Source organism: Microdochium trichocladiopsis (genome assembly GCF_020744255.1).
Source record: "Microdochium trichocladiopsis strain MPI-CAGE-CH-0230 chromosome Unknown B0I36scaffold_13, whole genome shotgun sequence".
Taxonomy (NCBI): Eukaryota; Fungi; Ascomycota; class Sordariomycetes; order Xylariales; family Microdochiaceae; genus Microdochium; species Microdochium trichocladiopsis.
Genome location: NW_025763556.1, coordinates 919,448 through 945,842, shown reverse-complemented (window position 1 = coordinate 945,842; position 26,395 = coordinate 919,448). Strand labels below are relative to the sequence as shown.

The window sequence follows — 26,395 nt, the reverse complement described above, 5'->3', positions numbered from 1 at the left end:
CCAGTATCGTGAGCACCATAACTACCACAAGCATGAAACCTCTTGCACAACGCTATGGGCCGACTTCTCCCAGCGGCCTACCTAGACTGGTCGAGCCGTGGTCATTGTGCACAGATCAAGCACGATAGCCGCTGCCGCAGGAAAGCGTTGAAATAGCGATAAATTATACGCTTCCAAGATGCGTGGGCAGATGTTTAGTCAACGTGGGTAGCGTCTGACCTTTCGGCAGGCTCGAGCTCATACCGAACGTCAAGGGAGGAAGTTCTGCGAAGGGCGAGGCCAGGACGGTTGGGAGTTGATAGAAATCAATCGGACATGCTTTGGTGCAGTTTCGTTTTCACACGACCAGGTGGCACGAGGAGACGGACAGGTGAGTCCTCCAGAAGACTTTTGGAACGTGCGAATGTCACCGGACTAGATAGGATCTAGTGATGCTGGGTTCTCTTGCATCTTCGTTGGGGCTTCAGCCAGAGCCTTATGCGATAGCCGGTGCAAGATACGATTTCATGATTTGACATAGGCTGATCTCGATGCTCTGTATTCGGCAACGCCCGACAGCCGAGCAACTGGCAATCACAGCCGTCCATCCGTTAGCGCGGTCACACTGTCCCGCTTGTACAGCGCCGGAAGTCCGAATCGGGAAACAAGGAGGATGCGCTGCCGTCGATAGCACGCAGTTGATATTACCGGCCAGGGTTAACAACGAATCAGCATCCGCGCAATCTACTTCTGCGGCTGCGGGAAAGGAACATTTCTCACGTGGACTGCGTAAGCCCGGAACCCATATCCAGGGCGTAGCTCCTAGCACATGACACTAATCATCCATACTGGGCGGCGAATGCGACTCCCCAGGAAATACAACGTTCCGCGTGGAACCAGAGCGAAAGATTTGCCTTGGTGATGGCCACTTCCCCGCGAAAGCTGCTGTACCCCGCGTGGAAACGTCGTCAGCGACCTTGACCATGGCCTGTAATAATGCTACGATGGCATGCAGCCTCTGTTTTATGTATAAAAGGCGATCCCAAAGTGGCCTCGATGTCTGCTTTCGTGTATGATCACCATTGTCTTCTCTTGGCAAGACATCAGACATTATCAAAGACAGGCCATCACCATGAGATCGACTTATATCCGAGCTCTCGGTTGTGCTCTTGGAGCCACCCAAGTCGCGGCTCATGCCACGTTCCAGAACTTGTGGGTGAACGGTGTTGATTATATAAGTGTCCCTCGTTCTTAAGCAACTACTTTCAGTCACGACGGAGCAAAGACTGACCTTCCCAGCACGGAGCTCAGTGTGCCCGCCTCCCGTCGAGCAACAGCCCCGTCACCAACGTCGCGTCCAACGACATCCGCTGCAACGCTCCGAATGTCGCAGTGTCCAAGAAATGCCCCGTGCCCGCGGGTTCGACCGTGACGGTGGAGATGCACCAGCAGAACGGTGACCGTTCGTGCAGCAACGAGGCCATCGGCGGCGCCCACTACGGCCCCGTCCAGGTGTACCTGTCGTCCGTGTCCGACGCCACCAAGGCCGACGGCAGCTCGTCCTGGTTCAAGATCTTTGCCGACACCTGGGCCAAGAACTCGGCCGGCGGCTCCGGGGACGACGACTTCTGGGGCACCAAGGACCTCAACAAGTGCTGCGGCCTCATGAACGTCAAGATCCCCTCGGACATTGCGCCCGGCGACTACCTGCTGCGCGCCGAGGCTCTGGCCCTGCACACGGCCGGCAGCTCGGGCGGCGCCCAGTTCTACATGACGTGCTTCCAGATCACCGTGTCGGGCTCTGGGTCCGCCAAGCCAGCCGGTGTAAGCCTGCCCGGAGCATACAAGGCCTCGGACCCGGGCATCCTCGTCAACATCCACGCCCCGATGGCCGGCTACACCGCTCCCGGCCCGGCCGTGTACTCGGGCGGCAGCGTCAAGGTCGCCGGGTCGGGCTGCGCCGCGTGCGAGTCGACCTGCAAGCCCGGCAGCGGGCCGACGGGCACCATCGGGGGAGGCGGCACCACCTCGCCGACGTCGACTACTGGCGGCGGCGGCAACGGCGGCGGTGCGAGCAGTACTACTACCGGCGGCGGTGGCTCGGCTCCGACCGGCTGCACTGTTGCAGCGTACGGGCAGTGTGGTGGTCAGAGCTACACGGGTTGCACGACGTGTGCCTCTGGGTCCTGCAAGAAGCAGAACGACTTTTACTCGCAGTGCATTCCGTAGAGCACGATCTCAGATAGCTGTGGCCAGTTAGTTTCTTGTCGAAGGTGGTGAGAAGCTGAGTGTGTGTAGCTTCGGAGCCGGAGTCGAATCCAACGAATGATATACTTGCAGGACCTGATGTCGCAAGCTGATACATCGTGAGCGATGTGAGAGTCGTTGAAGATGAGGTGAACAGTTCTAGTATACTTTATTAATGATTACAATGAGATCTATGGTTATATGATGCTGTTCTGTTCATCCCAGACAATGAAATCTTCCTTCGCACTGACACCCTGGTCGAGATGAGACCATACACAAAACACTGGGCAACCGGTTCTTCCATACAGATTACCCCCTGAACACGACCTCTGCTTCACCAGCTACAAGTTCCTCACCGGGTACCGCTTCCTCAGCGACTCTCCCCACCTGATCAGCACAAACGAGATCGGGATCGTGGCCACGGCAATGAAGCCCAGTAAGCTGTTGCCCCAGCCCAGCCCCAGCGACTCGAACATGGGCAACCCAGCCAGCGGCAGCAGGGCGCCCACGACGGACCTGACCACCGTGTTCGTGGCGATGGCGCTAGCCGCGTAGATAGTGAAGCAGTCGACCAGGTACGTCTGGAGGGCCATGAAGACGACGAGGTTGCCGATGCCGATAAAGACGTGCGAGATGATGGGCACGATCCAGTGCACGTGGTACTGCGCGGTCCAGCCGTAGATGAAGAGACCGATGGGCACGAGGAACGCGCCCACGGGGAGCAAGGGGAGGCGGTACTCGGGCTTCATGCCTTCCTTGGCCGCGCCGGTCGTCTCGGCGAGCGCGTCGGCCTCGGCGGCCTTGCGCTGGATGTACTTGTCCGAGGTGGCGCTGAAGATGGCCAGGCCGGCGAGGTTGCCCACGCCGAGGCCGAGGAACGCCAGGCCCGTGATGCCCGTCGAGAAGCCGTAGGCGCCCTGGAAGACGGTAGTCATGGTGGTGAACATGAGGTACAGGTACCCGTAGATGAGGGACATGTAGAGCGACGTGACGACGACGATGGGGGACTTGATGAACATCTTGACCGGGCGGATGATGCCGCGCTTGAAAAAGTCGGCCTGCCCCAGTCCGGCGTCGAGGCGGGAGCGCAGGAGCGGGTTGCCGGTCTCCTTGCGCAGGCGGTTCGTCTTGCGCTGGAGGATGACGTACGCGAACGACTCTTTCAGGACGAAGAAGCTCGCTACGGTCACGACGCCGCCGATGATGGCGAGGACCCAGAACGCCCAGCGCCACCCCAGGGACTGCGAGATGAAGCCGCCGGCTACTGGCCCGACGATAGGACCAAGCAGGGGCCCGATCTGTGAATTGATCAATGTCAGCGAGAACCGTTCTCTTACTTCTCGGAGACGGGAGGCGGGGAGTGACGAACACTGTACAAAGACATGGCCACACCGCGGCTCTCCTGGCGAATCATGTCGGCGATGGTGCCTCCGCCATTCGTGACGGAAGCACAGCCAAATATACCACAGAAGAAGCGAAAGACGATGAGCGCGTTGAGGCTCGGCGAGAGCGCACAGGCGACGCAGAAGATGGTGAAGCCGACATTGGTGACGTGGTAGACAATGACACGCCCATAGATCTCGGACAGGGGCGCGATGAGCAGGGGGCCAAAGGCGAAGCCAAGCAGGTACACGGAGACGACGAACGAGGCTAGTAGCAGCGAGCCGGACTGGAACTCGTTCATGACTTCTGGCACGCCAGGGGCAAAGATTGCTGCGCGAGGGAAGAGGTGATTAGCGTGCGTTAAGCGAGAGCTAAAGCCTGTTCTCGCGACCAGGAATGAACAGCAGACTTACAAGAGCCTAATGGTGTGACAAAGGTCATGACACTGATGCAAGTGGTGTTGAGGACTTTCTGCCACTGGGGCCAGTTGAATGGATTGGTTGGGTCGTCGTCGCTGTCCCACCACACTTCCAGAGACTCGTCGGCTGTCGCGTCGTCTCCGGCGGTGCCAGGTTCATCATCATCCCCTGTCCCCTTTTCGAGATCAGCGGCATCTACCCGATTGACGTTGGAGGTGCGCCTTGCTGATGCGCGGGACATGGCCAAGGAAGGTCTCCGGCCATGGCTGCGCACCGGCCCCAGTGCAGAACCGACAACGTCGGCATCGTGGCCCTCCTCGTACGCCTGGCTGATCTTGCGGTGGAGGTCGAGGTCATCCGACTCTGCCGTGGAAGCCGAGTCGTGATCATCTTGATGCTGCCTGCCTGGTGATGCCGAGGCAATGCTGGGCGTCCTGCTTGATGAAGCAACAGCCTTGGCTTCCGCTTGCCCTGTGCTCTCCATTGCGGCTATGGTTTGCGGTTGTGGCGTTCGTGCTGTGGTCGCGGGCCGTCGCCGGCTTGCTGCTCTTGTTGTGGTGGCTTGGCGCGGGCTTGGGGATCCGAGCCGGCGCGTCTAGCCAAGCTTTGGGTGCTTAACAAACACAAACCACAAGGCAGACCTCGTCGTGTTGTGGGAAAAGCTGATGGATCTGATACGTGATGCTTTGCAGACCAACACGGGGAGAGGGTCCAAAGACGACTGACGACGATATCGTTATTTTAGGGGTGCGAAAGGAGAGTCGCAACAATCTGTGGATCTCGCGGAGTTCCGTGGGACAGAGACTGGAAGCCACCAAATGACGGGGTTCAGATGAGGTGGGCATCCCAGCTCCGAGACCGCAAAGTGGTGACTGAGAGCCCAACCAGCTAGAAAGGACGGGATTGACATGGAGTTATGCAATCGCCGGGATGCGGGGGTTGCCGGGGGCAGGGTGCTTTACGCCCATTCATCATCAGGCTCGCAGAGTGTTTACATTCCCACGGTAGACACTGGGGCAGCCAGTTCACCAGCAGTTCGGTTCGTGGGTTACATGAGATGAGACTTGGACATTGGTATCGTACGTCCTTGATTGTGCGAGACACGAGCCTCGAACTGAGCACAGCCATGCCCAGCATTATTGCGTTGCCGCCTCTTCACAGAACCTCCCATGGGACGGGACGATCTCCTTTACCACCAGCCAATCTAGGAAGCCCTCCCCAGTCTTGGGGTCACTCTGGGATCATCTGGGGCGAGGTATTAGCTTGCACAACTCCCCGCCGCCCCCGGAGTCTGGAAGTTCCGCCCAGTGGGCCGTGCCGTTTTTATGCACGTCGGAGTTCGGGTCATTGTTCGCCGTCTCGGGCACCCGTAATGCATAACTCGTTTTTGTGCCCCGTGTCCCACCAATCAACGACAATTCAGCTCGTTGTGAGCGAGGTTGGCTCGGTCCAGCTATGCATCTGCTGATCAGGACCCTGGCGACGGGTAAAAGCTTCATGTACATACTTAGTAACTACACACACCCATGTCATGCTGTGCCCGGCACCACCCACAGCCGCATGGTGCGTCATCCCTTCGACTTTGCTCGCCATCTGCAAGATCTTGCATAATTACCGTCCCAAGTTCCCCCCGGCTGCTTCCTGGCGCCGTCCATAAGGCCGCATACAAGAGGCGACCAATTTGGGTTCCAAGTAGCCAACAGGTTGCAGCCATCACGCTTGGCCGTCTTTTTGAGCCCTGCGTAGGGTACCACCGCCTAGGAGGTACCTGGTCAAATTACAGATGATCAGGGCATGGGTATGCTTAAGCCCTTGCCCACTGATAAGCCACGGCAGGGGCAGCGCGTCACCCCAGGTGAAGGCAGACAGTGCCCTACACCACGGTCTGTAGGTGCGGACTGGCGTATAGATTTTATGCAGCCCAGCTATACGACGTATCCTGCGAGGCTCAATGACCGTTGCGGGCTGCACGCTCTTCATGACTCCTTTGCCCAAAACGAACATTCTATTTGAAGAGAGGCGATGGTCTGATACAAGCGATGCAAGACGTGAGGTCCCCCAGCACGTACATCTCTAAACAAAGAACGGCGCCCAAATGACCGCATGCAATATCCTATCCTCATAGTCCTCTCGTACTCCGTCCGGTAAGATTCTTTTTCGTGTCTGTTTCGGTACCTTCTTCTCGGGCCGTCTACGCCCCAAACTCACACCAAATCATGTTCACGTCTCTCCGGAGATCGCGTTGGACATCCACGGATGCGCGAACGCCTCCACAGAACTGAGCCGCTCCTCCGGCCGCCAGCACAGCAGGCCCCGAATCAGGTCCAGGAACTGTTCCCGTTCTTCGCCCTGAAGCATCGTCTCCAGCGACTCGAGGGTCCGCTCTTCGGGGATAGGGACTGTGCCGATCCAATTGCCTGCGTTTTTGGAAGAATAAGAGAGTGTCAGATCACGTAGTTTTGTGTGTGGCAAGGGAGGACACTCGTTATACAGAGGGGGAGGGGACGGGGGAAGACTCGGCGTGCTTTGGAAAACAGGCATCAGAGCTGACAGAAAGCCAAGCATGCAACAATCAAGGGGAGACGGCAATGCATTGTTGACCAGTTTGGGGGCTTAAAAAGCAGTGAGAGCTAGTGGAGGGGGTTGTGAGAGGTGAGTGTCACTCTATTGGGTCCGCAAGGAGAACACGAGCCTGGTATGGGAGAAGAGCAGGAGGGTGAAGGCGATGGTGGAATAAACGATGGAGCGAGGCCAAAAGCTGGTGCGGAGAGCAAAACACAAGAGGCCACAAAAGAGAGAGAGAGAGAGAGAAAGAGAGCCAAGACCTTGATTGTCCCAGAATTTATTCGCCCTGGGACTTTTCTGGAGAAAGTCGCTTGGCGGTGGTCCGAGGAGTGCGGTCAGATTGGCGAGATGATGGTCGTCGTTGTTCTCGAGGTCGTCCATGTCGTATATCTGCAATAGGCCTTTCGGCTGAAGGAGATCCCAAGCCTGGAGCGTAGCATCATCGCGTTAGACATCTGGAGTCTGATCCTCGGAAGATAAACGCGATATCAGGACTCAGCGCGCCATACCAGCAGTCCCACGCTCCACATATCAATCGCATGGCCCCAGGGCATGTCGAGGATGACTTCGGGCGCACGATGGGGCAAAGGCATGACCTTGCCGGTATGCTCGTCTCCAATACGTGCCTCGCCCATATCGCAGAGGTAAAGCGGCCCTACGTCGTGAATCATGCACTGCGAGCTGTGAATCGTGGCGCCGTCGACGATCTTTCTCGCTGAGGGCCTGGTGATCTCGCGTGTAACAAACGCCTCGAGCTTTGACTCATCCGCAACGCCAGCGAGGAGGTTGCCAGAGTGAACGTCTGTTGATTCTCGCCATGTTAATTTTTCAGCAAGACGTTCGGTATGGTTCGGAGTCCGTACGGGTGAACTGACCTGTGTGAGTAATGTTGGCATACTCATGGAGAAAGTTGAGGGCAGCGAGGACGCGCTGGAGGGCCATGGCGAAAGAACGGGGAATAAAGGTCTTGGTCTCGCTCGGCAGTGCTTCCTGCAGTAGATACAGGCTGACACCGAGAGGCGGGAAGACAAAGACTTGGTGTATGCCCAGGGTGCCTTGGAGGTCAAATTTGTGTCTGATCATTCGGATGATATTACGGCCTCCATGTTCTGCCTTGACTGTGTCGATGTGCTTGTTGATCTCAAGTTCGTGCGTCGAAAGCATCGGGTAGGCGTGCACCTTGAGTGTCACATAGCGATCATCGCTGGATCAATAAGTCAGCACCGAACGACCAGAGACGACTTGGCATTTCTTACCACAGGTCGTGACCAAGCCATACTGTCGACGTCGTGCCCCAGCCCAGCTTGGTAATCACCTGGTACCGCTCACCGAGGACTTCGCCGATACGGACAGGATAGAACGCATCCTTGTTGTAGTAAGGCAACCACTCCTCTTCAAGCTCGATTGACGGGTCGACGATCTCAAACCCGCTGGAAGGAAACTGGCGCGGCGGCAAGGCCGGCTTGGATAATGAAGCGAAAGCGCGATGTTGTACTGTCATGAATGTGCCTGGACCCCATGGCAAGGGGTAAAGCAGGCGACCAGGACAAAGAGAACGGGAAACCGCCAGCAGACCACGCGTCTGCCTGAAATACATGGCGACCGGTCGCTTATCCGCAAATAGTTGGCTTCGGAAACAATGTTGACGAGTGCGAAAGTGAGCAGGCCCGTGTGGATGCGTGAGCAAAGCTTGTCTGGCGCGGCAAGTGCCGAAACATTCCGGGCGGCTCGCTGCCTGGCGGGTAGTCAGCCAACCACAGTCCGCATGTCTGTGCCTGGCGCGGCAAAGGGCCCGTCTGCCTGTCCATCAAAACCTTCGGGAGTGTCATATCTTAAAACATGGAAAGAGCAAACCAAAAAACGACTGTCTCTGGGTTCGCACTTCCACGGAGACCTACCAAGACACTCGTCGAGTGGTATGTCTACGGCTACACGTAGGCGTCCTAGTAAGTAGAATCTATGAAAATGAAAGTAAGATTCACAGCTGGAAAGATGAGCGACGTGACTGGACACGGGACAATCGCCTCACGTAATGCTCAAACGTCGTTGCTATGTTAAGTATGTGACATCGGCTTCCCCCGACCGGTCAATTGCAAGTACTCAACTGTGGGGAAGTCAATCCAGCACGTTCCGCAAATTGCTATTGAAGATCACTTGATTAAATTGCACCAACAAGCAAACGGGAGAGACCGGGAGGCAGAGAAAGACCTAACACCACAAACGACGGCCATTGTCCTTCTAAGGTTCGGACTTCCCATAGCCCTGGTAACGCTGTCATTGTTTATCCACCCTGTCTTTATCGTTCTTAGAGCGGCGGTAGCAGTAGCACATAACTATCCTAGAGTAGTGTCATAGGACTAGGGTGATGCTGGTCTCCCGTGGTGCACAGTGGTGCTGCAGCTGTCTCAGCTTTCTCGTCCGACGGCGGCTGCTTGTGGGGAACAGCGGGTATGACAAACCGGAGTTCTCGGATCATCAGCCGAAGTTGGCCTGTCCGTGATGCTAGCGGAGACGGCATGTTTGAGTTGTTGACGTGACCCTCGACCAAAAAGACTTACTGGGTACGGGCTGAGAGATCATCGTTCCCCCAACCGTGCCTGAGGGAATGCGGACAAGGGCACGGGTGGATAAGGGTGGTATGTAAAGTTGGACAGGAGCTAATTTAGTGGTCTGGACCCCGCTCGCATAGATGGCAAGGTCGCATCCACGAGGCATCGAGTCTTGCGCATGAAATCAGAGGTTTCGTAATGCGACAACCGCAACAAGGTGTTGGGTGGAACAATTTCGAGATGCGGGACTGAGATTTCCAATGACCAGACTAGAGTGTCGCGCACCAAGCACCTTTGTCTCTGTTGAGTGAATGCACCTGTTGTTCGACCAAGTGTTAGCCACGACCCAGACGAGAGTACCTCGGCAACATGCTATCAGATATGGTGGGAGATCCGACGGAACTAGAGAGGGCAGCTGCCTTGCTGAGGACCTTTTGCCTCCAAAGCTGGTGTGGATCTGGCACTTGCAATCCTGCGGCGGTCCTCTGTCACTATTGAAAGCATAGGAAGACAAGGGGCAGGATTAAACCTCCTATAGCTCAGGTGGAGGCGCTAGTGCGCTCCAATCCTCGCACGTGGTGGCGGGCATCAGAGAAGCTGGTCGTGGACCTTCTGTAGTTTCCAGAAGCCGGACCATACTCCGCTGTCTGCTGCGGTGTTTTCTGGAGCGGCTCCACGTCCATGATCGACTTTGGGAGGTATACTCCGGAGCTAGTGGACGCATCGCTCCGTGCCTAGCAGGGGCCCGGCCGGAGAATGTGGCCCTTATGGGGAAGCCAGTTGCCGGCGGACGACTGACGTTTGCAGCTTGTGATCCGCAGCTCCACGTGTGCGCCGTGGAATGCAACGCAGCAATTTGCGACGTCCCTGCCAAGGTGTGGCTGCGCGGCCATGCGCATAACGTCCCGCACCTGACATGCAGGGGCTGCGGCGACAGGCTTTCCCAGAGTGTATGCTTGGCCCCCTCAACTGACGTTTAAGATCCGGCTTGTGAATTCGGGCCCCTTGAGGCTCTGTCAGAGTTGGGCGAAGCCAGGCAAGCGTGGGCCTGCGAGTGGATGTCGACCGGGCCTGAAGCGGTGGACAAGGCGCCACTACAGGGAACAAGTCCCCTGAAAGTCGCCATTGCCGGCTGGGTGGCTGTCCTGACGCCAAGGGTGACACCCCAGCTTCGGACGAGATTAGCATAAGCTAGTGCGGGCGACGACGATCTTCCGCGCATCGGAGATGTATATAAGACGACGGCAATGCCGTGCAAAGCATTGTAAGCCCCCTCCAGCATTGGCCAAGAGCACCAGCAGCAGCCTACCAACAGTTACTCTCTTTAAGCTCCGACTCTCGTTAAGCTCGCCACCATCATGAGGACTTCCATCAACCTCGCCGTCGCCGTCATGGCCGGCGCATTCACCTCCGCCACGCTCGCCCTCTCCACCAAGGAGTTCACCACCTCTGACGGCACGCGGTACACCTACGACCACTCTGCCGCTGCCACAGTCGACGACGGGGCCACCAACACCACCAAGCCCACCTTCCTCTTCTTCCACGGCTTCCCTTCGAGCCGCCACGACTGGGCCGCTCAGGTGGAAGCCCTGACGGCCGCCGGCTACGGCGTCATCGCCCCGGACCTTCTGGGTTTCGGCGAAACCGACAAGCCCGACCCGGAGAACCTTGCCCTGTACTCCTGGCGCCGCCAGTCTGGCCACATTGGCGAGCTGCTTGACGCCGAGGCTGTTGACACCGTCATCGGCGTCGGCCACGACTGGGGTACGTCTGCCCTCGGCCGGGCCTACAACTACAACTCCGACCGGTTCTCACACCTGGTCTTCATTCTGTCGGGTACCTGTACCCCAGCGGGTTCATCGATGTCGATGCGTTCAACGCGCAGACGCTGCTCGCGAGCGAGGGCCAGCTGGCGCAGTATGGATACTGGTACTTCTTCAACCATTTTAGCGCAGAGCAGCTCATCTCGGATCACGTAAGTTTCTCCTCTTCTTTCATCCCACGCGCTTCCTCAACCTACCTGCCCTTGTCTTTGTCGACCTTGTCTGCCCAGGTCTTGCCCTTAGACCACTACTGGCGAGGGCGTTAAAACATTACTATATACTCGAAAGAGCCGAGAACTGACGTAAATGAACCCCAACAGCTCGAGTCCTTCTACAGCGCCGCCTACACTCCCGACAGCGCCTCGCAGGGCAAGGAGCTCGCCCACCTCGGCGCCGCCCGGGCCTGGCTGACCGCCAACAAGACCACCGAGCTCGCGTCCTGGGACTCGCCCGCCCACAAGGCGACCTGGTTCGAGCTGTACACCCAGCCCAACGCCGTGGCGGCCAGCCTGAACCCGTACCGCCGGGCCATGCGCGGCACCGACGTCTCCGACGACAACAACGCCATCGCCCTCCAGGACAAGGTGCTCAACGTGCCCGTCACGCTCATCGGCGGGACCCAGGACACCATCTCCCCGGCCATGTACATGAGGCTGCTCACCGAGCCCGTTGCCACGCAGGGCCTCGAGGAGCACCTGCTCGAGGCGGGCCATTGGGTCGGCATGGAGCGGGCGACCGAGGTCAACGACATTTTGCTTGGCCTTGGTGAGGGCCTGACGGTCAGCAAGTAGTGGGCATTCATGTGGGAGTTGGGGAAGGAAAACACGGAGGTAAACATTTGTCATTTTAGCGTAACGGGTGATGAACGTAGCGTGAATACGTGCTTGAATGGAACAGAAAATGAGTCAATCATGCAAAATCGTGCTCGTCCAGATTGTGCTTCGTTCCTGGCCCACTTGTTGAAAATGTGCCATTCGAGTTCGATTGAGGCTTCTCAAGAATGATGGTAATGGAGGTCATGAGAAATCGTTTTCGAATGTCCCGAAACGCTCTAAAGTCGATGCGCGTGGTGGCAGAAACCTATTTTCTTTCGGAGTCATCTTTACCAGTGGAAAACGATCACGATAATCGAAAGTTGTTTGTTCCTTGGCTACGGACCGACCATACGACGCGTCTCTTGAACCAGCCGCAGCACATCGTTGCCCAAGTTCAAGATCTGCAATGCTTAAACGAGAGAGGAAAGTCGACCTCGACATTGAGCGACGCAGTCACTCTATCGGACGGAAATTCTCTACGTCTAGCCATGCATGGACAATACTACCCTGTTTTTGACGAATTATAATCCTTGAAAAGAGTTGAGCGCAGCTGATTGTCTATCAAAGGACTGCAGTGGCTCGGATCCAAACCAGGCCCTTACAACGCATGATTTGAGCCTTCCCAATTGCAATCACTGTGCACGGGAAATGTTTCTGGTGAGCATGGCAACATCAATGCTGTTGCCGTTTTTGCCCGTTTTCAAACCACCCAAGATTTTAGCATCCGAGAAAAAAGGGAGAAAATTTACCACAAACTTCTGCCTAGTCTCGCGGCAACCCGGCTCTATATGGCAGGGGGCGTCCTGCAGGAACATTCCACGGGACTGTGTCATCCCCGCTGACATACAAGTCACCCCGCTTTTCTGCAGCAGCAAAACGCTAGAAATAAATCACCAGAAGAGATAAGGGAAAGGGTAAGGGTGACGACGTCGTATCTTCTCAGAGCCAATGAGGCTCCGGTGAGAAAACAGTGGAGGAAATACAGGGATCTGAGTCAATCCGACCAGTTATGTTTGGAGATACTTTATTCATTGCACGGCAAAGCAGCGTTTTCGAAGTACTTGCGACCGTCACAGTTCCTTGCCATATCTACTTAAACAGAAATTATCGAGGTCCTTCGATGAGCGCCAATATGACGTGGGACAGCTTTGCATTGCAGCCTTGTGGGCTCCGTGAAGTTGGGGAGGCCCGAGATATTGCATGCGGCCGATGGTGCCAGGGTAGGGGGTTTAGGAGGAGCGTTGCACCGACGAATGAAGGCTCGCATACAGGTATAGTCATGCCGTGCTGAATTGCGTTTTCTTTGGCAGGAACGCGACAATCCCTGCAACATGCCAATCTGGTGAGTCTTCTGAACGATTTCCAATGGTGATTGCTGACCAAAACAGCGACTTGGCATGCCCTGCCCGGGCTTACATGGCGGGAGTTGTTTTCCAGACGAATCGAGCGCGCGTGTCGCCTGCGTAGCAGACCTTCAAAGCAAAGGCCTGAGCCCCTTGGCAGAAACAGCAGTCACGTCACCTTTGGCCAAGACGCATTTAGTGACGCCACGAAAAGTGCAAACTTGACGGTGGGCCCCGAGTATGTGGACCTCCAACTACCTTAGCGTCGTACCACATCTGCGTGGCGCTTAGCAACAACGCCTTGGTTCCATCCCGCCTGCGACTGTTCTCTGCCGTGCGAGGACCCTTGGCCTGCATGAGTTTTCGGACTTCTGTATCAGCACCGAGGCGCTCGTTCCCCATTTTCGGCGATAAGACATGGTCACAGCGTGCTGGGCTGTGCTGCATCTGCTGGGCCATCAACTTGACAGGCAGGGATGATGGGGGCCGGCAGAAGCAGTAGACGCGAGACAACGGTTACGCGAATAGGGAGATGCCCCAGCTGACGACGGCAGACCAGTCCAAACATAGGTGCCTTGCACGCAAACCTTGTACTCGTGACAGCTAGAGTCCCTGACGAGCGTCTTGGGCATGCGTCTCTTTTGATAGTGTTTCCTCAGAGCCGGCCGAGGCTGACCGTACTCTGGTCTGGAAAGTGATGCCTGATACATTGATATAAATGTCCAACAACACCCAATCTGAACACGATCTCATACCACAACTTCATGACACACCACCTGCTCTCCCAGTATACTTGTCTCTTTCTAACGACGTTGCTTCGTCAGTGGCCACCCTGACCATGGATACCACTTCTGAGAAACGACCGCTGGCGAACGCCGAACACGGTATGATTCAAAATTCCACTACGATGACAACTTCGCCAAAATCCCCTACCACAAATACAACGACCGGCAGCAACAAGGATGAATCTCTCCTCTACCACCTCCACACCCTCTTCCTCTTCAACAAGAGCGACGTCAAGACTGTTATCGTCCCCCAGGCCGTCTTTGCCCTGGCCGCAGCATCGTCATGCCTGCCAACTCCTGCCTCTGGTGACCCGTCCCCGATCCGTCCCTCCACCCTGCCAAGCATCACCCCAACCCGCACCCTCCTCATGCTGGCATGGCTCTACTTGCACGTCCTCCTCGAGAGCATCGCCAACCAGCGCCTCCCGTCCTCGATCCTCGAAGACTCGCTCAACAAGCCCTGGCGGCCCCTCCCAGCCGGCCGGATCACCCCTTCCCAATCTCAGCGCCTCCTTCGCTTCGGCGTGCCGGCGGGCCTCGTGCTGAGCGTCGTCCTGGGTAACGTCGCCCCCGCGGGCGTGCTGATCTGCCTGATGTGGGTGTACAACGACCTGGACGGCAGCTCGGCGGGCCCTTTGCAGCGCAACCTGCTTAACGCCGCCGGGCTCGCATGTTTCGGGTGGGGTGCTCTCGGCGCGCTCGTGCCCAGCACGATGACGATGGGCGACACGAGCGGGCTCTTGGACGACGGCGGCCCTCATACCACTAGTAGTAGTAGTGCTCCCGGCGGTGTTGACGGTCGAGCACTAGGCACCGGCACGCTGCTGCTGCAGAGATGGACGCTGCTCATCGCGCTCATCGTCGCCACGACCATCCACGCGCAGGACTTCCCGGACCTCGAGGGCGACCGGGAGCGCGGGCGCAGGACCATGCCGCTCGTCTACGGGCAGATGCCGAGCCGCTGGGCGCTCGCGGCCGGCCTTGTCACGTGGTCCGTGGTGTGCCTGCGCTTCTGGGTGGTGCCGCTGGGGATCTGCTGGATGCCGCCGGTCCTGCTGGGCGGATTCATGGCCGGGCTGACGGTGGTGAACGGGAGCAGGCGGGACCAGGGGACGGACGAGCTTGTGTGGAAGCTGTGGTGCTTGTGGATGGCTGTGTTGTTTCTGCTGCCGCTGGCTGCGGGGGGTGGCGCTCAGTGAGTGTGCAGGAAGTACAGAGTTATTGCACAAAGAGTCGACTTTACATGGGACGCATCCATCTTGTATACGGATGCCAGTTTTTCGAACCTTAGACTTTGAGGACAGGTCGGGGCAGGTGCAGGTATACCATCTTGGTTCTGGGACGCCTGGAAAACACTACACCATATTTTCCACAAAAGTGCATAGCATGGTACACTAATGGTCACTTACTCCAATGAAAAAACTCTTATTTGCGTCCTCACGTCAAAGGTCCGCGAGCAAACAATTTTAGTGCTGCACTGCTATCACCACGACACGACCTTTTAGTGCTTTAAATGCTATGCTATACACTAGCAAAACCAGACCCAGACGCTAAAGTAACACTGTCGTCGTAATCAGTTCTCACCAGAGAGAGCGATGACATAATCCGAGGACCCCCTAAAAACACGAACGGACGGTCCACACGACCGACTCACCGCGTCTCCTATCTTCACCAGAGCCCAAGTGTCGTGATCTGCGTCCAATTCGCCCAATCGCTCTAATCCGGGGACGTGGCTTAATGCGGTCATCCTAGCCTTCGAGGAATTCACGAGCCCCGGCCTTGTCCTCAGGCCGTAAAGAGAACCCATCATCATCCATCCTGCTGGGAAGGACCTCGCACACACACACACACACACACACACACACACACACACACACACACACACACAAAGAAGATCATGCTGCACAACAACGCCATCGCGTTCAACGCTGCGGCCTTTGTCGCCAGCCTGTTCCTCCTCGAGTCCGGCGCGGACAAGTTCATCGACCACACGGCCGCGGTCGCGCGCCGCACGGGCCTGTCGGAGACGCTCATCGGGCTGTTGACGGCGGGCGCCGAGTGGGAAGAGGTCAGTTCAGCTCCAGTTTCAGTTTCCTGATATGTCCTTGTTTCCTTTTCTCCTTGGGTTTGTTTCATTCACTCGTGCATATCAGACTGCCCCATCTACGTCACATCAGATAACATTTTGCATATCCATTCTTGCAAGCCGATCACACGTGTCATTGCATGGTACATGCCTGGTCTTAGAGAGAAATCTGCTTTTCGGGTTGTTTGCTATTTGACTTGACTGACTGTTCAGCGGTGCCCCTGCAACCACGACAACAGCTCGCGGTAGTCGTCGCCTCGCTCGCACGCAACCGGTCCTCCCTGGCGCTCGGCAACGTCGTCGGCGCCGCGGTATCAAACATCCTCGGCGCGTTTTCGCTGGGCCTGTTGTTCTACCGCCGTGATGACCACTTTCTCCCGGGTAACGACGACGACGGGGAAGTTGTGCGCTTCGACAGGAGCTCACGGATCTACTCGCTCGTGTTACTCGTCCTGACCGCTTTCACGGCTGGCATTGTCCATTTTCGGGAGTCTCTGGTCTGGACCGTAGCCGGCTCGGTCTTGATTGCGGGCTTTGGGGTGTATGTCTCGGTGGTTGCCGTTGCGATAGGGCGCGGTGTCCTGACGGCACCAGAGGATTCCGACTCGGACTCTGACTCTGACACGGACTCTGACGACAGCAGCGTGCATGGCGAGCCCGAGAGGACAGCCCACAACAACAACAACAACAACAACAACAACAACAACACGGACGACGAGGAAACACCGCTTCTACCACCGGCCCCAGCGCACGCCGCCAGGCAGACACGACACCACAACAAACTCCTGCAGCACACGTACCACCTCGTCCTGGGCTTCCTCGCCATCTCCCTAGCGGGGTACATCCTCTCCCAGGCCGCGACCAACATCACCGACGCCCTGGGCCTGTCGGACGTGCTGTTTGGCGTCATCGTCCTGGCCGTCGCGACCACGATCCCGGAGAAGTTTGTCGCGCTGATGAGCATGCGCCGCGGGGCCACGGGCCACACGGGCATCCTCGTGGCCAACTGCGTAGGGAGCAACATCTTCCTGCTGTCGCTGTGCGTGGGCATCATCATGGTTGACAGCAAGGGTGCCCTGGACGCGGGGAGCGTCACGGACGCGGAACTGCTCGTGCTGCTCGGGTCGACGCTATGGATGACGGCGACGGTCTGGTTCGGCGGAAGGTGGTGCCGCTGGACCGGCGGGGCCATGTTGGCCGCATACGTGGGCTTTATTTTGCTCGAGTTTATCGTGGTCCACCGTGTGTGGTAAAGCTAGGCGATGGGGACTGGCGTGGAGCACATGCGAAGTGGGATCGAGTGTAAATATGGAGAGATCAAGCGATCAATCATTTCCTCTCTCGAATGGTGCTTCATCCCCCAAGAGCTTGGAACCACCTGCAGTACGGGACCATGGCGATAGATGCAAGCTGCTGGACTTGCTGGACAATCTTGTAAACGCCCATTGCCGTCTGCGTGTCTCCTATGGGCAATTTGTGCCATAATATCTGCGGTACGCAACCATGGTCAGCTACTACACATCACAATATTTAGATGCATGGGAATGCAACCAAACTCACCACTCTCTTTCCCTTGGGTTCCCTCGAGGACGCCACCAAGCTCCAGTCATGCCCTTGTATCAGGAGTGCAAGCAGATATGTCGGCTTCGTTGGCTCGGCTGGCGATGACGACGACGACGACAACGACGACGATTCCAAGGCATCGGGGCACAGCTCGTCCATCTTGTTCCATTGGGCGCTGAGCCAGGTGAGCAGCTGCAGCTTGGCCGTGTCGGCGCTGTCGTTGGTGCGCTTGACCTCGATCGACAGGACCACCGGCCGGTCGCACAGGCCCGGATAACTGGTGTGGTTGAGACTCTGGTCTGGAGAAGGCGTGGACTGCATGAGCGTCTTGAGCTTGTCGTGCCGTGGAGCACTCGGTGGGGCGGCTTCTCTGTTGATGTGCTCCTCCCGCGGATGGTACGCTACCGCAAAGTCCACCTTCTTAAAGGGCGTTGCGAGCATGCGGTACCGTGGGATGATGGAGGCCGACGAGCACGGGACGACGGCGAAGTCTGCGAGAAGCTGTGCACTCGTGGTTGCGTCCCCGTTGTCGTTCTTGCCTTGGGACGACCTTGTAGCCGCAAATATCTCTCTCAGCAAGGGGTAGTACACCATGCTGGACCAGGCCGCCTCGTCGAGCATGTACCGGTCGCACTCTCGGGCCTGGCGGACAATATCGTCGGCGAAAGCGGGTTGTGGTGTGTGGCCCAGCGACCTGCGCTCTGGCGCAAAGAGGGACGGATCGCGCCACTGACGGGCAGCTCTCGTGTCTCTGTAGTGGGCTTGGACCTGGTCGCGCATCGAGTCACAGAGCAGCGGCGATCGGGACTGGAGCGCGAGGACGAGGTCGGCGAGGTCTGCGGGCATGCGGTCGTCTTCAATGTCGAGGGTGCACACCTCTGCGCCGCCCTGGGCTGCCGGGAGGGTGCGCAGGCCGGCGAGCTGCTTCCGCGGCGAGCTGGAGCGCGAGGTTGTGTGCGAGGCGGACGAGGCCGAGCTGGCAATCGAGGGTGCGTCGTTGGCCGAGAGGCGCAAGGACCTGGCCGGGCGTGGAGTGGCCTCTTCTTGGAATGCGCCTGCTTGGTCGTCGTAGAACGGGTCGTCGCGGTTGTCGACGCTGTTGTCGGCCTGGCGGCGCCGCTTGGGGGGGGAGCTGTCGCGATCTGTCGACATTGGCGGCGAGACGAGACCGCGGGCCCGTTTCTTGGAGGGCGGAGGATGTTGCTGTGGGTGTTGGTGTCGGGTCTTTGTGGGTGTTGGGATGGACGAGAGCCAGTGGTGCACGGCGGCCGTGTCCATTGCCACCGGGGTCGCTGCTCTCTCACATGTGCATTGGTTGCTGTTTAGCGACACTGTTGTTTGGGTTATTGCCCGTTAGATTGATGATGCTGGTGGTGATAATGATAATCCACGGATGATGGTGGTCGCCGATGTGTGTGCATGCAGGTCTCTGGACAAAACAGTGTGCTTAGATAAGCGACCAGGGCCGTTTGTGTTCGCGGGGCAACCGCGCCGGGGGCTGGGTGGGGCATCTTCGGAGGCTGCGCCGATTGGCTGCTCCACTTGGGCCAGCCCCCGGTCGTGCCTGCCTGTCTGATGTGCATGTCTGCCTGCTTTTGGTCAAGTACTATTAACTAAGGTTCCCATCCTGCTTTCCGTCCTGCTCACTTCGATCAGCCAGCCTGCCCAGCCAATCATGGCTGCCGGCGGCTGCTGCTGATGTCGAGGAGCTGACCTCGTGTCATCACGCCCAACATGATCTCCCTCCAGCACCCGGCGGCCACATCTGGTTGGTGATGGCCTCGCTGTCCATCCATCCGCCATGGCGACGACGACAACAACGCAGCCCCTGCTCGCTCTGCCTGCTGAGCTCGTGGGCCTCGTCGCCCGCCAGCTCGACAGCCTCCAGGACATGAGCACCCTCTGCCGCGCCCACAGCTCACTCCACGCCATCGTGACGCCTGTGCTCTACCGCGAGGACATCTTGCGCGTCGATGTCGCCTTTCGCCCGTCCGGGACGTGGTACGACCGCGTCCCCGGCCAGCCACCAACCGGGCCCGAGAGCTGGGCTCTGCTCCACGGCGCCCTCTCCGGCAACATGGCCACCATCGAACACGCTCTCGCCGCCGGCGCCGGCGCCACCGCAGAGCTCCGGCCCGACGAGCCCTTCCGCAGCGCCCGGGACAAGGCACGCGCGACAGTTGCCACCGCTTCGCAGCCTGGCTGGTCTGTCCCAGAGTTCGGCCAGCGCGTGCTGGACCACTACGCCGCCAACAACTGGACCTGGTCTCCCCTCCGCTGTGCCATCATTTTCAACCACCCCGCCGCCGTCCGCCTCCTGCTACGCAGCATCGGCCGCCTGCCCCCTTCATCGTCCAGCAGGTGCGACAAGGTCTTGACGCTGCTGCACGTCGCGGCCCATCTCGGGTATCGCCCGATGGTCGAGATGCTGCTCAGTGAGGCGGGCGTGGCTGCCGACGGCCACGGCCTTGACGACCACCGCCTTGCGTGGACCCATGCTTGGGGTAACAAGACGCCGCTCCACTTGGCCATCCGGAGTGCTCACTTCGACGTCGCCAGACTGCTGCTGGAGCACGGAGCCGACCCCGGTGCCCTGCAACCGCACAAGAACGAGGTGGACGAGTTCCTCACCATGATCACAGGCATCCCCTCGCAGGCGGCCTTTGAGACCATGCTTGACCTCCTCGACAGCCACGGCGCAGGGCTGAGCGCCTGGCAGAGTCGGGACAATTGTCTAACCACTCGGCTTGCCGAGCAGGTCGACTCCTCCCCCGGCGACGGCGCAGCGCTCGCGAAGCTGTGCTTCCTGCTTGCCCGCGGCCTCGCTTACCTGGACTTGACGGATCCCCTGCGTGATATCCCGTGGTCCATGAAGTCAAGACCGCTGCACAAATATGTGACCATGGGCGATGTCGAAATGATACGTCGCCTGCTGCTCGAGCAGTCCACCGACTCCTCCATGCTCGGCCCACGCACCGATCCCAAGGAACGTGATCGCCCCACCTGGAGCTTGTTGATGCATGCCGTTCTCGGGAGTCACCCGGAAGTCACCAGGATTCTCCTGGACTTGGAGAGGTGCCGCCACCAGGGCGAAGACCAGCTGGGAGGTGATGCGCGTCTCGACAACCTCGTCAACGGATACTCGTCCAGGAGGGGGCTCTGGCCCCTCCACCATGCAATCACGGGCCACTGCAGCGGTGGGCTGGTGGGAAGCCGCTCCGCGACCGCGCGCATCCTCATCGAGAACGGCGGCGCCGACCTCGAGCGCAGGACCGTCGTCGAGGGCTACACGGCACTGCTCTGCCATCTTCACTTTGGGCGCCATGGCCCTCGGCGGCAGGGGGACTGCGGCGGCCGCGACGAGTACCACGACCTCCTCCGGTTCCTGCTCGATGCTGGGGGCGATGCCACGGTAAAGTGCAAGGGCGGGCGGAGTGCGTGGTCGTATGTGACTGCGCGTGCGTGCCCGAGCTGTGCAACGCTGGTGCTGAGGAAGATAGGGTATGATTGTGCCGTGAGCGACGAGAGGGCAGCAGATCGAAGGAACGCCAGGGACTGGGCAGAGCTCAAGGGCTGGCTGGCCGGGTTCGAGGAGCTTCTCGAGGAGCAGCGACTGTTGGAATGCGCACAGCCTGCCTGATCTTGTTCAATGTGATTGTATGATTCCTCGCAGCCAGAGAGACAAGAGGCACGGCCTTGTGGTGCAAGATGAGCAGAATGCTTTGCGAGTTTTCGAAGCGGATGTTTCTGAACCGCCACCACTGTCACTGTCTTCCTTTACGACCTCGGGCTTTCTGCCAGGGATTGAACCAGGTTTCATCATATGCTATTCCAGTCAATTTCAAATTGCCGTGCATTGGCACATCACATAGCGTGATCGCATACAAAGTGATGTCTAAAAAGCTCCGGAGATAACCAGCGCTTGAACTCGCAAGATGCGATATCGGCGATTACCGCCACGACACGACACCCCGAGCCGGAAAGGAGACCCACTAGTACTGACAACTGCCCGTCTCTCCACGCCGTCGGAGCACTATTCTCCACACACGCTTCCCCCTTGTGGCCGGAGCACTTCCCGTATCGTGTCCATGGGTGTGGACACTGAGACATAATCACCACTCGGGCACGCACGCACGGCACCACTCACGCCGGTCCCAATGGAGTCCCCATCGGCGAAACGCGCGCGGCTCGGGGAGAGGACAATGCTGGCCTGCATCGGCTGCAAGCACAAGAAGCTCAAGGTCGGTCCACTGTGCACAGCACAACCCAAATTCTCCAGTTTCCGCAGGCCGTGTGGCTGCCATCTCATCATTTGAGCGCCAAGTATCCACGACTGACACTGGGGAAATCATCCGGGATCAAACAGTGCGATGGGCAGAGTCCAAAGTGCCAGAACTGCGTCCGCAACTCGCGTGGTGAGTCTGTCTTGGTCCTGCCTCGGGTTTATTTGCTTGGATGGCCACGGGCTGACTGGACGGGGATTTGGTTCATGTAATTACAGAATGCCTCGTCGAGGACCCGGCGACCGGCCTCCACCGGCCGAGGAACTATATGCAGTCCCTCGAGATGCGGGTCGCGTACCTCGAGTCTCTCCTCCAGCAGGCCCGGCCGGACGTCGCGACAGATCACCTCCTCGACGACGGAGGCGCCGCCGCCGGCATCGCCCAGGAGTTTCTGCACCCGGCTCAGCAGCGACAACAACAGCAGCAACAACAGCAACAGCAACGGCAGCAGCAGAATCAACAGCTTCAGCAGTCGCAGTCGCAAGCACAGCAACCGCCAGCACGTCTTGGGTCTGTCGACGGAGGAGACGCGGCCACAGACGACGACCAGCTCGACGAGCTCTCCAACGAGGTCGCCCTGCTATGCCTCAGCGCCGCGGGCAGGGAGCCGCACTACTTCGGGCCCTCCTCCGCGGTGTCCTTTTCGAGGATCGTGAGCACGACCATGGGATTATCGCGGCGCCAAGCGGGTGGCGGCGGAACCTCTGTGGTCAGTGATGACGCACCTGCCCACAGCAGCAGCAGCAGCAGCAGTCCCGCTGCCGGAATCTCGGCAGTCGTTGCTGCTGGCGGCGGGCCCGGGAGCGGGACATCGACGCCGCTGCTGCTGCGGTTCCCGTCCCGGTCGCTCGCCAGGTCGTTGTCGCGGGCGTACTTTACAAACATACACCCCCAGTATCCGTTCCTGCATCGGCCGACGTTCCAGGCGTGGGAGGAGAAGTGCATCGCGGCGAGCCAGACGGGAGAGCTGGGTTCTTGTGGTGATCTGGAGCTGTTCTTTGTGTTCATGGTGCGTCAGATTGGCTTGAAGGATCATGATATGGTGTTTGACCCTGGGAGGCGTCACGGAAGTACTGACGACCTCGACAGATTTATGCAATTGGATCATTGGCGATGGGGCCTGGCCAGTTCGATGCCGCCGAGGCGTATTATCTCCGGGCCATGGACCACCAGGCTCCTGTATTGGACATGGACAGCCTCGAGTCGATACAGAGCATCCTCTGCTGCGCGCTGTATTCGATTCGCTCGCCCGTGGGTGTCAGTCTCTGGTAAGAGCTTCCGACTGTGTCTTAGGGCACCTGATCCATAATAGAAAGCCGCGAATACTGAAACACTTTTCTGTACTCAGGAAGCTATCAGGAATGGCGATTCGCCAGTGCGTGGAGCTGGGATACCACCGCAGCACCGCGCTGCGTCGGCACACCAACCCCCTAACGGCCGAGATATCCAAGCGGTGCTTCTGGGTCGCCTACGACCTGGACCGCGTCGCGGCGTTCATCCTCGGCAGGCCTGTCGGGATCTCCGACTCGGCCATTGCCGCGGAGCTGCCCCTGGACGTGGACGATGACAAGATCATCATCGTCGGTGACGGCGGCGGCGGCAATAACAGTAGTAGCCTCGTCCGAGACCAGATACGAGGGGCCACGACGACGACGGCAGTGCGCACGGTGACGGGCTTCATCCACGCCATCAAGCTGCGGCGCCTGTGGTCCAAGATCATCGACACGGTATACCACCACTATAGCCCGAGATCACAAGCTGGATCTTTGTCGTCATCGTCATCATCGCAAAGGGAAGCCATCAGATCGCTACGCGAGGAGATTGACCAGTGGCACGCCTCAACCCCGTACTTTATGGACTTCTCTGACCAGGACCCGGAGCAGCAGCAGCAGCAGAAGCACCCGCCGCTCTCCGTGTTCGCCTCGCGCGAGTGGTTCCAGCTCGCATACGACCACACCATCCTCATCCTGAACCGGCCACTGCTGGCTAGCCGCAGCGCCAACGTGTCATCGCCATCCGCCGCCACCGCCACCGCCGCTACCGCCAGTGCCGATGCCGAGGGCCATGAGGACGTAGGGGACGAAGAGCAAGAGGAAGAAGCAGCAGTGGACCAGGCCGTCGCCGAGTGCTGCCGCCGCGCGAGGGAGGTCTGCCTGCTCTACCGCCGGCTGTACCAGAACCCGAGCATCCAGTTCACGTGGGGCTCGCTGCACATCTTGTTCCTCGCGGGGCTGACGTTCCTGTACTGCATCTGGCGGTCGCAGGCTGCCGCTGCCGCGACACGGATGAGAGGCGGAGGAGGAGGAAGAGGAGGTGGTGGTGGTGGTGGTGGCGCGCTTTTGCGGGATGTGATGAACACGAGCATGGCGTGCAACACGGTGCTCGTCATCATTGCGGAGCGGTGGAGCCAGGCTACTGCCTACCGGGATCTGTTTGAGACGCTGTCGCAGCGGACGATCAGTATGTTGTGTGGTGAGCGTGTGGGAGGCGGTAGTGGCCCGCCACTGTCAAGAAGAGCAGGAGGATTAAGAGAAAGGAGTATAGAGAACTCGTGTGGGCATGTGGCAGGTGAGCCTACTGCCGGTGCTCCGTTCTTGGTGGGAGCAGGCGGTTTTGCGTATGATGGGATCGAGCCATTGGGGAGTGGCGGGAGTGCAGATTCTGGTTCAGGACCGCCGCACGCGAGTGGATTTGGAGATGACCTGTTTGGGTTCGGCCTTCTGGATGTTGACGGGATGGTGATGGATGTGCCGCCCGAGTCCGAGTGGCTCGTCCAGGGACTTTTGCAGGGCATACGGGACTTTGTTCCTGCTGATGACGACGGAACACATGGACCGAACATGTAATTCACAATGGAATGAATGGCGCTCCTCTCTGTTACTGTAAATATGCCGCATAGACTGCAATAACAGGAGACTAATCACATTTTATCATGTAATCGAGAACGTGCTGTCGTCCCCGCAGGATTTGGCGGCTTTTGTGACGGGCTCAGCGTGGTTTCCACTTCCGCGCTATACCTCATTCGGCGCCACGAGTTGGTACTTAAAATAGACCTTCGTCCACCCCGCTCTTCACCACTCTTGTCATAGATTCTTCTCTAACACAAGAAACTTTTAGCTGAGGCCCTACAGTTCTTTCACTTCGCCACCTCCTTTCTACTACGAGTCCCCGCCGCGAAAAATTTCAATCACTCTCCGCAACCTATCACATCATCATTTACAATAGGATGTTGTCAGCCGCGGCTAAGGCACTAGGATAAACAAGCAATGTTACATGAAGACCTAGGCACTCCCGCTTCATGCGGCTTGGCAGCAGGCAGCCGCTTAAGCTGCCTGCCAAGCTGCTTGTAAGGCGCATAGTCCTAGCCTAAGCAACCATGTGCGAAATGTTCACCCTTGCTACCTTGGCAAGCTCGAACCGTCATAAGGAGCCCTAATAACCGTGGCGTCGTGGTCCAGCTACGTGTTTATAGCAAGCTCGAGTTCTGATTGGATTCGCAGGCAAGTAGCTTTGCTGCCAGCATGCATAGTTCGTATATATCCTGGATGATGTGCCGCTATATGATCCACATCTGCAGAAAACCTCGGTTCTAACAAGGGTTGGAGGTAAGCCTATTGGGGGCTATGACAGTGACGACTTAGGCTACGGTATCCAGCTGGGATTGGTTGGCGGCATTTGAGCGGTGAATACTCTTGCACCAGTGATGGTTGCGCCACATAAATACATCACTGGATCCAGTTATGATCAGAATGCACCGCAAATGTGATATACATCTATTCAAAAGTGGCGCATTCTGCTCTAAACATAGCGCTTCGTGAAGTGCAACCCGTTTCGTGCAAGCATAAAATTCCCAATGTATTAGCATTGAGAGAAGAGATACAGTGAGTGAGATGGAGCTGGGGTTACGTGCGTGACGGACCATGGCGCCTTTGACGCAGTTTCCTCGCCAAGGCCAGAGCCGACATTTGTCAGTCTATCAAGTATAAATATGAAGCTCTATTCCTCGTACTCAGGATTCTTTTTCCTCATCCTCACAACACATCAATAGCTTGTACAGCCTTCTCTCCACCATTATCAAGATGCTCTTCAACCACCTCACCACCACGGTTCTTGCGGCCTTCACTCTTCTCTCTGCTCCAGTTCTTGGTGGCGCGATCCCTGCTGAGATTCCCGTTGAGCTCGAGGGAGACTTCCAGGTCATGGCTGCAGATATCGGGATCAAATTCTGGAACTCCAACCAATGCAAAAAGTCATACGGAGGCACGAGGAGCTACAACAGAGGGTCATGCATCAATCTTGATTCCGCCTACATTGGAGTGAGCATCCAGAACAGGCAGGGCGTCTGCCGCCGTAAGTCACAATCTTCCGCTCCAGACCCGGAGCCCAGCTTCAAGAATGTCCACTGAGTATAGAACCCCCTGCAGTGGTCAAGTACAAGTGGGACAATTGCAACACCGAAGTGGGAAGAATTACGAATCTCGACGACTGTTACGATGTTGGGGAAGGAGTCAAGTCTCTTGGAGTCACTTGCGCTGCTTAGAAAGTGCTGAGACTG

At 58.0% G+C, this 26,395-nt stretch overlaps 10 protein-coding genes across 10 annotated transcripts; 7 read left to right on the top strand and 3 right to left on the bottom strand.

Moving 5' to 3' along the window:
* The first annotated feature begins 1,053 nt into the window (after nucleotides 1–1,053).
* On the top strand, nucleotides 1,054–2,434 carry B0I36DRAFT_338681 (glycosyl hydrolase family 61-domain-containing protein). Its single transcript, XM_046155795.1, has 2 exons — nucleotides 1,054–1,217; nucleotides 1,286–2,434. The coding sequence occupies exons 1-2, from the start codon at nucleotides 1,112–1,114 to the stop codon at nucleotides 2,206–2,208; spliced, it is 1,029 nt and encodes a 342-aa protein (XP_046005375.1). The 5' UTR covers nucleotides 1,054–1,111; the 3' UTR covers nucleotides 2,209–2,434.
* B0I36DRAFT_299312 (bicyclomycin resistance protein) lies at nucleotides 2,435–4,792 on the bottom strand. The gene is made up of 3 exons (XM_046151974.1): nucleotides 4,023–4,792; nucleotides 3,596–3,939; nucleotides 2,435–3,524 (listed from the first exon to the last, which is right to left on the bottom strand). The coding sequence occupies exons 1-3, from the start codon at nucleotides 4,510–4,512 to the stop codon at nucleotides 2,568–2,570; spliced, it is 1,791 nt and encodes a 596-aa protein (XP_046005374.1). The 5' UTR covers nucleotides 4,513–4,792; the 3' UTR covers nucleotides 2,435–2,567.
* A 1,456-nt stretch (nucleotides 4,793–6,248) lies between these two features.
* On the bottom strand, nucleotides 6,249–8,094 carry B0I36DRAFT_255753 (kinase-like protein; the record flags this gene model as incomplete). The annotated part of the gene is made up of 5 exons (XM_046150904.1): nucleotides 6,249–6,445; nucleotides 6,854–7,019; nucleotides 7,103–7,395; nucleotides 7,469–7,797; nucleotides 7,850–8,094. The coding sequence occupies 5 exons, from the start codon at nucleotides 8,092–8,094 to the stop codon at nucleotides 6,249–6,251; spliced, it is 1,230 nt and encodes a 409-aa protein (XP_046005373.1).
* A 2,439-nt stretch (nucleotides 8,095–10,533) lies between these two features.
* Nucleotides 10,534–11,824, top strand: B0I36DRAFT_425810 (Alpha/Beta hydrolase protein; the record flags this gene model as incomplete). The annotated part of the gene is made up of 3 exons (XM_046162360.1): nucleotides 10,534–10,973; nucleotides 10,994–11,117; nucleotides 11,286–11,824. 3 exons carry the CDS (start codon nucleotides 10,534–10,536, stop codon nucleotides 11,754–11,756), a joined length of 1,035 nt encoding a protein of 344 aa, XP_046005372.1. The 3' UTR covers nucleotides 11,757–11,824.
* Nucleotides 11,825–14,090: 2,266 nt separating this feature from the next.
* B0I36DRAFT_209890 (UbiA prenyltransferase family-domain-containing protein) lies at nucleotides 14,091–15,080 on the top strand (the record flags this gene model as incomplete). Its single annotated transcript, XM_046148891.1, has 2 exons — nucleotides 14,091–14,609; nucleotides 14,742–15,080. Coding segments are annotated over 2 exons (858 nt in total), but the record flags the coding sequence as incomplete, so codon positions are not given.
* A 725-nt stretch (nucleotides 15,081–15,805) lies between these two features.
* B0I36DRAFT_378131 (Sodium/calcium exchanger protein-domain-containing protein) lies at nucleotides 15,806–17,247 on the top strand (the record flags this gene model as incomplete). The annotated part of the gene is made up of 2 exons (XM_046160638.1): nucleotides 15,806–15,976; nucleotides 16,234–17,247. 2 exons carry the CDS (start codon nucleotides 15,806–15,808, stop codon nucleotides 17,245–17,247), a joined length of 1,185 nt encoding a protein of 394 aa, XP_046005370.1.
* A 19-nt stretch (nucleotides 17,248–17,266) lies between these two features.
* B0I36DRAFT_49664 (uncharacterized protein) lies at nucleotides 17,267–18,939 on the bottom strand. The gene is made up of 2 exons (XM_046162969.1): nucleotides 17,555–18,939; nucleotides 17,267–17,482 (listed from the first exon to the last, which is right to left on the bottom strand). The coding sequence occupies exons 1-2, from the start codon at nucleotides 18,833–18,835 to the stop codon at nucleotides 17,348–17,350; spliced, it is 1,416 nt and encodes a 471-aa protein (XP_046005369.1). The 5' UTR covers nucleotides 18,836–18,939; the 3' UTR covers nucleotides 17,267–17,347.
* A 778-nt stretch (nucleotides 18,940–19,717) lies between these two features.
* On the top strand, nucleotides 19,718–21,445 carry B0I36DRAFT_338669 (ankyrin repeat-containing domain protein). The gene has a single exon (XM_046155794.1). It carries the CDS (start codon nucleotides 19,974–19,976, stop codon nucleotides 21,195–21,197), a length of 1,224 nt encoding a protein of 407 aa, XP_046005368.1. The 5' UTR covers nucleotides 19,718–19,973; the 3' UTR covers nucleotides 21,198–21,445.
* Nucleotides 21,446–21,729: 284 nt separating this feature from the next.
* Nucleotides 21,730–24,314, top strand: B0I36DRAFT_206882 (fungal-specific transcription factor domain-containing protein; the record flags this gene model as incomplete). Its single annotated transcript, XM_046148852.1, has 7 exons — nucleotides 21,730–21,798; nucleotides 21,924–21,972; nucleotides 22,059–22,171; nucleotides 22,319–22,553; nucleotides 22,617–22,849; nucleotides 22,930–23,108; nucleotides 23,189–24,314. Coding segments are annotated over 7 exons (2,004 nt in total), but the record flags the coding sequence as incomplete, so codon positions are not given.
* A 1,605-nt stretch (nucleotides 24,315–25,919) lies between these two features.
* Nucleotides 25,920–26,373, top strand: B0I36DRAFT_389307 (uncharacterized protein; the record flags this gene model as incomplete). Its single annotated transcript, XM_046161313.1, has 2 exons — nucleotides 25,920–26,190; nucleotides 26,265–26,373. Coding segments are annotated over 2 exons (378 nt in total), but the record flags the coding sequence as incomplete, so codon positions are not given.
* Between the last annotated feature and the right edge of the window lie 22 nt (nucleotides 26,374–26,395).

Bases quoted from the DNA above. Each gene is read 5' to 3' on its own strand.
- B0I36DRAFT_338669 (XM_046155794.1), top strand. From the start codon at position 19,974: ATGGTCGAGATGCTGCTCAGTGAGGCGGGCGTGGCTGCCGACGGCCAC.
- B0I36DRAFT_49664 (XM_046162969.1), bottom strand. From the start codon at position 18,835: ATGGACACGGCCGCCGTGCACCACTGGCTCTCGTCCATCCCAACACCC. The intron at 17,483-17,554 runs GTGAGTTTGGTT...TGCGTACCGCAG, and splicing joins AACCCAAGGGAAAGAGAGTG to ATATTATGGCACAAATTGCC.
- B0I36DRAFT_299312 (XM_046151974.1), bottom strand. From the start codon at position 4,512: ATGGAGAGCACAGGGCAAGCGGAAGCCAAGGCTGTTGCTTCATCAAGC. The intron at 3,940-4,022 runs GTAAGTCTGCTG...TCCCTCGCGCAG, and splicing joins TGTCACACCATTAGGCTCTT to CAATCTTTGCCCCTGGCGTG. The intron at 3,525-3,595 runs GTTCGTCACTCC...ATCAATTCACAG, and splicing joins TGGCCATGTCTTTGTACAGT to ATCGGGCCCCTGCTTGGTCC.
- B0I36DRAFT_338681 (XM_046155795.1), top strand. From the start codon at position 1,112: ATGAGATCGACTTATATCCGAGCTCTCGGTTGTGCTCTTGGAGCCACC. The intron at 1,218-1,285 runs GTGTCCCTCGTT...CCCAGCACGGAG, and splicing joins GAACGGTGTTGATTATATAA to CTCAGTGTGCCCGCCTCCCG.